The sequence below is a fragment of the Coturnix japonica genome, chromosome 27 (assembly GCF_001577835.2).
Source record: "Coturnix japonica isolate 7356 chromosome 27, Coturnix japonica 2.1, whole genome shotgun sequence".
Classification (NCBI taxonomy): domain Eukaryota; kingdom Metazoa; phylum Chordata; class Aves; order Galliformes; family Phasianidae; genus Coturnix; species Coturnix japonica.
In genome coordinates this window covers 3,559,736-3,569,584 of record NC_029542.1, presented here as the reverse complement: position 1 = coordinate 3,569,584, position 9,849 = coordinate 3,559,736, and the positions used below count along the sequence as shown (strand labels likewise).

The window sequence follows — 9,849 nt, the reverse complement described above, 5'->3', positions numbered from 1 at the left end:
CCCCCCCCCCGGATTAGCGCCGTATTAGGTGTCCATTTAGGTTTTAGGGGGGGATTTGGGTGCCAGGCTTTGGCTTTTAATTCCCAAATGTTTAACCGCTGCGTTCCGGGCTCGGGTGAGGGGGGGTCGGTTGTCACCGAGCTGCCGCAGCCACCGCTGCTTCATGGGGGGGTTATGAGCATAGAACGGGGAGACCCCACAGTGCAGCCCCCCATCATCCATCCCGCAGTGCATCCCGCAGCAGAACCGCGGCTTCGTGCTGGGGCAATACGCGTGTCGCTGCAAACCGGGCTTCTACGGGCTGAGCTCCGAGCCAGGTGCGTGCAGTGCCCGGGACCCCCGACCCCCCTCACCTCCCCAACCCCACAGGGCGATGCTTTGGGTCACCCCCCCTCACTCCTCCCCGTTCTATCCGCAGTACCGGCTGATGGTGCCTCTCGCTTGTCGTGCCGCCGGTGCCGGGAGGGCTGTACGAGCTGCCGGGACGATGCTCCGTGCGAGGTGCAGGAGGATCGTTCCCTTCGTGCTGCCGTGCTGTGCTGCCAGGCGTGCTGCATGCTGGCCGTGTTCCTCTGCATGCTGCTCGCTTATCACTGCCGGCGGAGCAAGGCGAGAGCAGAGCGGGGTCCCCAACATCCCACCGCCTTTGTGACCCCCCAACCCCCCTATTGGGGTCGTCCCCCCTCCGGGGCGCTGCTGATGTCCCCCCTGTCCCTACAGAGGATCCGGGCGTCGGGTGTTGTGCTGCTGGAGATCATCCTCTTCGGGTCTCTGCTGCTTTACTTCCCTGTGAGTTCACGGCCCCCTTCCACCCCATTGACCTCCTTGCATAAAGCCCCCATAGCACAGAGCCCCACACCACCCACCCCCTCCCCCCTTTCAGGTCTTCATCCTCTACTTCAAACCCAGCACCTTCCGCTGCATCGCGCTGCGCTGGGTTCGTGTGTTGGGCTTCGCCATCGTGTACGGCACCATCACCCTAAAGCTGTACAGGTAATGGGGCAGGAGGGGGGGGGTCCTGCTGGATGGGATCCGGCCCCACATTCACCCCTTGTGTCCTGTAGGGTGCTGAGGGCGTTCCTGGCCCGTTCAGCGCAGCGTGTGCCCTATATGGCCAGCGGGCGTGTGCTGCGGGCTCTGGGGCTGCTGCTGCTCCCCCCGTTGTGGTTCCTGGCTTCGTGGACCGTGGCAACGTTAGAGAACGTGGGTCGGAACGTCCCGCTGGTGATCCGAGCACAGACAGCCCTGGGGCTGCACTTCTCCATCTGCAGCCACGACCGCTGGGATTACATGATGGTGGTCGGTGAGAGATGCCAGAGACCCCCATGCTGCCCTCATCCCTCCTTGCTGCTCTACGTACCCGATGAGGTGCCCACGCTGTGCTCTGTCCTATAGCCGAGCTGCTGCTCCTGCTGTGGGGCAGCGCGTTGTGTTGGGCTGCACGGGCTGTGCCCTCTGCCTTCCACGAGCCGCGTTATATGGGCATCGCGCTGCACAATGAGCTGCTCCTCTCGGCCGCTTTCCACGCCGTCAGGTATAGAGTGGGATGCCCATGTACCGTGGGTGTGGGGCTGGAGCTGTGGGACCCCACAATGTCCCCCACAATGTCCCCCATTATCCCCTTCAGGTTCATTGCGGTGCCATCGCTGCACCCCGACTGGACGCTGCTGCTCTGCTTTGCCCACACCCACGGCACTGTCACTGTCACCCTGGGGCTGCTCTTTGTCCCCAAGGTAATATATGGAATGGGGGATATGGGGGGCTATGGGGTGGTGAACAGTGGGGTGGTGGCTATGGGGATTTGGGGAGGTGGGCAGTGGGGTGGTGGCTATGGGGAGGTGGGATTTGGGGAGGTGGTTATGGGATGATGGCTTTGGGGTGGTGGCATTGGGATGATGGCTTTGGGGTGGTGACTTTGGGGTGGTGGTGTGGGATCATGGCTATGGGGAGATAGGCAGTGGATTTATGGTAGTTATAGGGAGGTGGTTATGAGGTAGTGGCTATGGGGTGCTGGGTATGGGGTGATGGGTATGGGGTGTTGGGTATGGGGTGGTGGGTATGGGGTGGTGGGATTTGGGGTGGTGGGCAGTGGGGAGATGGGCAATGGATTTATGGTAGTTATAGGGAGGTGGTTATGAGGTAGTGGCTATGGGGTGGTGGTTATGGGATGACTATGGGGAGGTGGCTGTGGGGTGGTGGTGTGGGATGGTGAGGAGTGGGGTGGTCGCTATAGGGTGGTGGACAATGGAGTTATGGGGAGGTGGTTATGGGGTGCTGGGTATGGGATGATGGCTATGGGGTGTTGAGCAGTGGGGTGGCGGCTGTGAGTAGGGAGATGGGATATGAGGAGGTGGGCAGTGGTTATAGGGTGGTGGCTCTGGGGAGGTGGGTCGTGGGGTGGCGGCTATGGGGTGGTGATGATGAGGTGATGGGGATGGGGAGGTGTTATGGAGGGGTGGGCAGTAGGGATGTGGTTGTGGGCTGGTGGTTTTGGGGCTCCCTTGGTGCTGCCCCCCCGCAGTTCCTACACTCCGGATCGCCGCTGCGGGAGGAGATCGCGGCGGAGGTGTACGAGGATGAGGTGGACGCGAGACGCTCCGGGTTGAACAGCAGCATCGCGTCCGCGTGGAGCGAGCGAAGCTTCGATCCCGATGACATCCGGGTGGGTGACACGATCGGAACCTTCTTTTGACGCTCGCTGTGCCGCCCCGCACGGGAAGAGGTGCCTGACTGCGATCTTACTCCTGATGCAAAGCGGGGGGGGATGGAGGAGGAGGAGGAGGGTGGGAAGGGATGGAGGGTGCGGGGTGGGGACACCGGGACGGTGCATAACGGGGCGATACCGATGAGATGGGTGCGGTGTCGGGTTCCTCCGGTCCCGGTTCGGTCCCGTCGGACGCGCTCCCCTCCCTGTATCCCCCCCCCCCGCCCCGCAGGAGGAGCTGAAGCAGCTGTACGCGCAGCTGGAGATGCTGCGGACACGGCGGATGGCGGCCCGTAACCCGCACCTCCCCACGCCGCCCCCGACCCGCAGCACCGGCAGCTCATCGTCCAAACGGCAGCACGACGGTACCGGAGGGTGGGGGCTGGATGGGGGCGGCCCGTTCCGATCCCGCAGCTCCGAACATCCCGCACTGGACGCTGTTGCGGGGGGTTGCGGGGAGCCGTCTGACAACGAATCGCTTTGTGCCGCTCCGCTGCTGCCCAGGTCGGTGAGCGCTCAGCAGCTCGGGGGGCACGGGCAGCCCCCCCGGCTCCGGGAGGTGCTTCTGCAGAAGTCACTGAGCGCCGGTGCTGGAGCCGTCAGCCCCAACTGGGGACCCCCACAACAAGGAGGGGCGTCCCGCAGCACCGCCCCAACCCCGGCCGCCGCCACCCCCACCGCCCCGCTACCGGACGGGGGTCCCCGTCGTGATGCGTCCCCCCCGGCTGACAACAAGGGGACGAAACGCGTCACTTACGCACCCGTTAAAAGCATCAGCGCTGACGGCCCCCACCCCGCGGGGCGGGTGCGTGTGGTGGTGAAAAGGACCCCCCCGCCCCCCCCCGTCCGCTATCAGAGCCTCCCGCATCGCCGCGGGGACAACGCGGAGCCTCCAGGGCCGCCCTCGGGGGGGGCAGCGGAACCAGCGTCCCCCAGGTCGGGGCTGCGCTCCGCTCCCCCCACCCCCGGCGAGGTGTGTCCGTGGGAGATGCTGAAGCAGAAGCAGAACGGCGGCGAACCTTCGCCTTCAGACCCCCCCGGCGACACGGCGGGGGCCCCCCCGAGCCTCAAGCCGCCCCCACAAAGAGCGTTCAGGAGTTTGGGGTTCGCCATCAGAGCCATCAGCAGATCCAGAGTGAAACGCAGCCTGAAAGGGAGCAGGGAGGGCAGCGCTCGGAAACGGGGCAGTGAGAGGGAGGGGAGCAGCGAGGGGGGGCAGCCCGACCTGGTAGGGACCCCCCCGCAGCCCCCAGTAGGGAGCAGCCCGGATCCCAGCCTGCAGGATGGGGGTGCAGACCCCTCTCAGTTCATCACCACCGAGACCACAGTGATGGGGGACAGTGAGGGGACAGCAGAGGAACAGCAGGATGGCACTGCTGGGGGGGGGGCGATGTCACCCTCAGTGGCCATGCAGCCCTATGGCACTGACTCCCTTTATGCAGCACAGAACATGGGGGGCACGGGGCTGAGGGCTGAGGTCTGTCCCTGGGAAGCACTGAGTGCCCCAGTGGGGTCTGTGTCACAGCAGGAGGGGGTCGGGGGGGTCCCATCGATGCGGGGCAGCACCATGAAGGTGCTGGGGAAGGGCAGCAGCCAACCTGCTGCTTGTAGGGGGGAGACTGAGGGGCTGCCCATCAGGAGCAGGAGTGTGGAGTGGGGCCGGGTGGGGGCTGAGGGTCTAAGGGAGATCTGCCCCTGGGAGGGACAGGGGGGGTCAGGGCAGAAAAAGGCAGAGATCTGCCCTTGGGAGGAACAGGGGGGGTCAGGAGTCAGCAAAGCAGAGATCTGCCTTTGGGAGGGTCAAGATGGGTCGGTGGGGAGCAAAGCAGAGATCTGCCCTTGGGAGGAACAGGGGGGGCCAAGGAACAGCAAAGCAGAGATCTGCCCTTGGGAAGGACAGGAAGGATCAGGGGGGAGCAAAGCGGAGATCTGCCCCTGGGAGAGTCAGGGGGCATCAGGGGGGAGCAAAGCGGAGATCTGCCCCTGGGAGGCGGCCACCCCCATTATGGAGCAGCCGAGGATGAAGCTGAGCTCAGGGGGGGCTGTGAAGCGCATCACACGTCAGGCAGCTCTTGTCAGCCCTGCAAGGTCCATAGAGAGCCCAGGGGTGTCCCGCAGTGCTGAGAGCCCAAAGGTGGAGATCTGCCCTTGGGAGACCATGGGGGGCTCAGGGGGTAGAGAGGAAATCTGTCCCTGGGAAGGGGCTGCTCCTCCATTTGATAAAGAGGAGCCAAGAGAGGCTCGGGATGGCACATTGGGAACAAGGAGAAGCGCTGCTGCACATCGGGATCTGCAGAAAGAGAGGGGAGAAAACACGTCGGTAAAGCAGAGGGACAGCAGAGAGCGTGAGGCTGTGTGCCCATGGGAGAGCATGGGGGCAGAGGAGCCAGCCCTGAGCACGGCAATGGGGAAGGAAGGATCTAGAAAGCTTGAGAGCGCAGAGAGCAGAGCTGCCATCTGCCCATGGGAAGCAGCAGAGCCTGGGGCTGGGTGGGAGAGCTGCAGCCCTACAGAACAGCCCAGGGGAGCAGCCCCTATTGGGGTCAGGGAGCACCGGGTGCTGTGCAGAGCCCTACCTGCAGCACCAGGCCAAGCACACACAGCACAGCAGCACAGCGGGGCCAGCACGGCTGAGGTCTGTCCATGGGAAGCAGAGGAGGGTCTAGAAACCCCCATCAGCCCAAAGGGAGCGTCTGCTGTGTGCCCATGGGACAGCCCTGGGGAGGGACAGGACACAGGGGGGTCCAGTGCTGAGGTCTGTCCATGGGACCATGAGTAGAGCTCAGCCCTGGGGTGCAGAGAGCTGGATAGAGATGTTAACCAAAGCCATGTTGCTGCAGCATGGGCACCCATAGCAATGGGGCTGCCTGTGTCAGAGATCTGGTTGGGTATCACAGAGGTTCGGAGCTGAATGGCATCAGGGCCCTGAGCACCACGGGGCTGTGGTTTGTGCTGTATGTCACGAGCTCAGGGGGAGGCAAAGTGGGGGCATTGGAGCACCCAGAGCCTGCTTTGGTGTGGGGCTCATCCCACCATCCCTTCTCTATTTGATTCCTCTCTCCTCAAGAGGAGCATTGGGATCTTCAGCAGCAAATATCCATCAGGAAGCAAATAGATGGGAAATAAACGTTTACCCTGAGTGCTCACAGCGGCTGGTTTATGGGGTAAGGGCTGCAAAGAACACCCAGGAACAGCAGTGCTTTATAATCAGAGGATCCTCCATGAGATGCAGCCAGATTTTGTGACACCCCCCCTGATTTCCAAACCAAAAGACACCAGGGATTCCAGCTTTGGCTGCTCTCTTAATAGAGGTGACTGTGTATAGGGGGGGTGAGGCTTCCAATCACACACAGCCTGCAAAACCAAAAGGGTTTGGTGTCAATGTCACAACGTCCACAGGATGGTGCCAGTTCCCCACCAGCAACGCTGCCAGATCCCTGAGTGTCTGCAGCCAATGCTTTGAGACACGTGGGCTGTGAGAAGTGCTGCTTTCTGATGTTAACTGACACACACATTATGAATTATGGGCTTTATTGAAGGATTCAGCTTGGTCAGCAACAAGCCAGGCATCCAGCAGGGCTCCAAGTGCAGCACCCAGCCAGGAGGAAGCAATGTAAAGTCTGTTTGTCGCTCTTTGTTAGAAGAAAAAGACCAGAGATCTGTGCAGATGGGGGAAGGATGGGGAAAGAAATCTCCAATGGCTTCTGCTGCAGGCTTTAATGAGTCCCCAGGTCTATCCCATACCCCACATCTGTGCTGACAGCAGTTCTTGCCCTGGAAGCACAGAAGTCAGCCAGGAAAGCAGCCTCATAGAGCTCACATGAGCCTCTCAAGTCCCCCTTGCTCCTTTTTCAAGGCGATTTCTCAGTGCCTGGAGTCCATTTCTGAAGCTGCTTTGTTTGCTGACTGCTCACTGCAGGCACAGCTACATCCATCCTGCTGCCTTCACATACATCCCATTTTGTGCCCTCTGGGTTGTTTGCACTGTTCTCTATGTGCAAGGCTCTGATATTCCCTACTTCATCTCCTCATACTCTTGTGAGGGATCCAAGGTTGGGCCAGGAATCATCACCGTCTGAAACAGCAAGGACATAAATCAGCATTGACACACAGCAACCCCGAACTGCAATAAGAGCATAAGGGTGAGCAGAGTAACAGTGCCTTGTATAGGGGAACAGCCTGGCTATAGGAACAAAGGAAGACAGAGCACTCTGTTTGCAGACACAGGTTGCTCCTTATGGCTTTACCTTAACAATGGGGTCCTTTGGTGGAGCCCACTCTGGGACGATCTTGCCATGCATCCTCCACGTGCCATAAGGGTTGACCAAATACCTCTCAAACACAACATATTCCAGAACATCTTTGGGTAGTTGCTCCCCTCCGTACATCAGCCGTCCAAAGCGATCGTAGATGGCCAAAGTCTGCAAATAGAAAGATAAAATGAGCTGGAATCAGCTGGGAAAGGCAGGAGGGGGGGGGGACACAAGGGGACGTACCTGCCTGGTGTGCATCCGCACTGTCACCTGTCCATAGAGGTTGCCCTGGTTCACAATGCTGGTGCATCGAACGTGAACCACTCGTGGAGGCTCCAATGACTCCACAAAGCTCCAGCGGATGGTTTTGTATCTGTTGCCACGAACCATGTCCTAGAAAGGGAAAAGAATATAAAGGTGGCACCAACTTTAGTGGGGTGTGAATTGAAGAAGCAAAGTGCGATATGCGGGTATGGGTTGAATGCTGTGTTACTAATCAGACTTAGGCCTTGTCTTTACTGTATTTGGGTGAGAAAAAGAAGATTAAAAGATCATTTCAACCCCTTCCACAGTCTTTAAGGTCCTCTAAACCCCATTGAGGAACTGTAACACCCAGATCAACACTTACCGGGTAGCAGCGCTCTGTTACCAGGGAGTGAAGTTTCTGCTTGTTAAAACTGCAAGTGAAACACACCCAGTTACTCAAATACGAGCATTGTCAAGAGGCTTTACTCACAAATCCCTGCTCCTCCTGAAGATTCACAACCTGCTGGTAAAGCACAAGTGAGGTTCTCAGCGATGAGCTGAGCACGAAGGCAGAACAGAAGCTGGTTAAAAGACTGCAGGGGGAGATAGAATGGAATCCTTTGGAAGCCAGTTGTGGCCTAAATCTCCTGCTGATGTATGGAACTGTAACCAAGAATGATGCTCACACAGATGAGGGCAGAAAAAGATAAAGTACTTGTTGTAAATGAGATACGAGGATCACAAAGGCAAGAAAACCAGAGCATGTAAGCAAAGAAAAGCAAACCCTATGTAACCCTATTGGTCAGAACGGGTCTTACTTTGCCAGGCTGTTGTGAGCTTCAACATAGATCTCCTGTGCCATCTCTGGGAAGGTTTTGGTGCTGAAATTGGGATCGTGATCCTTCACTTTCCGTAGGCTGAAATGACAAAGGAAAAGCTCTGAGCAAATGAAAAACATCCCCTGTTTCGGATGGTGACGACTGCATCACCCAGCACTAAGTGAACAGGAGGTACTCACGCTAACTGAGAGGCAGCAGACTGCTTCAGCTTCTCCATCCTTTGCTTCAGCCCTTCTTTGGACAGGGAAGTCATGCGGGCATCACCCTCAGGAGGGACATAAGGGTCTATAATACTGGCTGCATGTGAGAGAGAAAGGAGGTCAGGAGGGGAATCAAGGAGACCAAGAGGCAGCACTTTGGCTGCTGGGAGCTGGAAAAGCAGAATTGAGAACATCTGTAGGATGAAATAAGAGCATTGGGATGGGGGCACCTCGCAGTGCTGACAAGTTGTGCTATGCTGCCTGCTGTTCCAGACAGCCCTGAGGTATGGGGATAATGAGCAGTAGGAAGCACGGCCCTGGGTACAAAGGGGCCAATGGGAGACACAGGGCTGATGGCAGCTATTACTCCTTTAGGGCTGAGTAAGTCATTCAGGTTGCTTCATGCAGATACAGCCAACGCAGTCAGACTTCTCCTCTGCCTTATTTGTGCCCTATAGAAGAGACCAAAGCAAACTGCCACCTGTGCAGGCCAAGTAAAAGGTCCGTTCCATGCGATCCTCAGGCATCGTCCTGCCCAAAGACTGCAGCCTTTTCATCTTCTCTTCAGGTGAAAGCTCCCGGGCCCATTGGGGGACAAACAACCTCCTCTTGGTCCTCACAGGGATAACGAGGCAGGATGGAACGGCTCCATGGGGACGAAGCAGCGATTCCAAGGCCTAAGGGAGAGATAATATGGGATGGGATGAACCCAATGGGCCAGAAACAGAACCGACATAGGGAGAGATTGCAATGAGCAATGAGATGTTATCAATAGAGAACCAGTATGAGAGGGAACACACAGCCAAGGGGACAAGGGGAAGGGATAAGGGGAAGGGAAAGGGGAAGGGATAAGGGGAGGGGACAAGGGGAAGGGATAAGGGAATAGATAAGGGAATAGATAAGGGAATAGATAAGGGAATAGATAAGGGAATAGATAAGGGGAAGGGAATGGGGGAAGAAAGGGAAGGAAAAGAGTGGGGAGGGGGGAAAGGAAGGTGGGAAGCCAGAAGGGAAAGGGGATAAGAAGGTAATAGGGGAACAGGAAGGTGACCAGGCCCAGCCCCTCATTCCCCGCCCCCCTCTCCTCCTCTCCACCCCACACCTGACCCCATAGACCCCCACGTCGCCCTATTAACGACCCTCACAACCCACGCACCCCGCGGCCTAGCAGCCTCCACCCCACCGCCACGGCGGCCGCCATCTTGCTGCCGCAATGCACGCCGGGAAAGGGGGCGTGGCTTCGAGAGGGGGGCGTGGCTTCGAGGGGGGGCGCGCGCGCGCCGAGGGGGCGTGGCCAACGGGAACACGCGCGCCCGGGGGAGAGTGGAAAATTCCATGGGGCGAAGGGAGGATCCGCCCCATAGACACGCGTGGACGTGGGGGGTGGGGGGGATTCGTCTGACCCACAGGTGTGATGCAATAGGATGCTCGGCCCTGTATGGCTGTGCGACCCCCCTTCCATTGTGCGGGATGCAGGAGCCCCTCGTGTAGCGTGGAAGTGATATAGGGTCTGTATATAGGGATATAGGGTCTGTATATAGGGATATAGGGTCTGTATATGGGGATATAGGGTCTGTATATGGGGATATAGGGTCTGTATATAGGGA

At 58.8% G+C, this 9,849-nt stretch overlaps 2 protein-coding genes across 2 annotated transcripts in view; one reads left to right on the top strand and one right to left on the bottom strand.

Moving 5' to 3' along the window:
- Window positions 1-6,113, top strand: part of GPR179 (G protein-coupled receptor 179) — a 7,483-nt gene extending 1,370 nt beyond the window's left edge. The window contains exons 2-10 of the mRNA XM_032449359.1: window positions 185-317; window positions 419-609; window positions 721-789; window positions 884-993; window positions 1,065-1,303; window positions 1,396-1,534; window positions 1,628-1,733; window positions 2,522-2,662; window positions 2,937-6,113. Of these exons, the coding sequence (XP_032305250.1) occupies window positions 185-317; window positions 419-609; window positions 721-789; window positions 884-993; window positions 1,065-1,303; window positions 1,396-1,534; window positions 1,628-1,733; window positions 2,522-2,662; window positions 2,937-5,483 (3,675 nt within the window). The 3' untranslated portion in view covers window positions 5,484-6,113. The remainder of the gene's footprint in view (window positions 1-184; window positions 318-418; window positions 610-720; window positions 790-883; window positions 994-1,064; window positions 1,304-1,395; window positions 1,535-1,627; window positions 1,734-2,521; window positions 2,663-2,936) is intronic.
- A 105-nt stretch (window positions 6,114-6,218) lies between these two features.
- MRPL45 (mitochondrial ribosomal protein L45) lies at window positions 6,219-9,523 on the bottom strand. The gene is made up of 8 exons (XM_015885944.1): window positions 9,399-9,523; window positions 8,724-8,919; window positions 8,222-8,339; window positions 8,022-8,120; window positions 7,586-7,634; window positions 7,201-7,350; window positions 6,952-7,125; window positions 6,219-6,779 (listed from the first exon to the last, which is right to left on the bottom strand). The coding sequence occupies exons 1-8, from the start codon at window positions 9,441-9,443 to the stop codon at window positions 6,720-6,722; spliced, it is 891 nt and encodes a 296-aa protein (XP_015741430.1). The 5' UTR covers window positions 9,444-9,523; the 3' UTR covers window positions 6,219-6,719.
- Window positions 9,524-9,849: the final 326 nt, after the last annotated feature.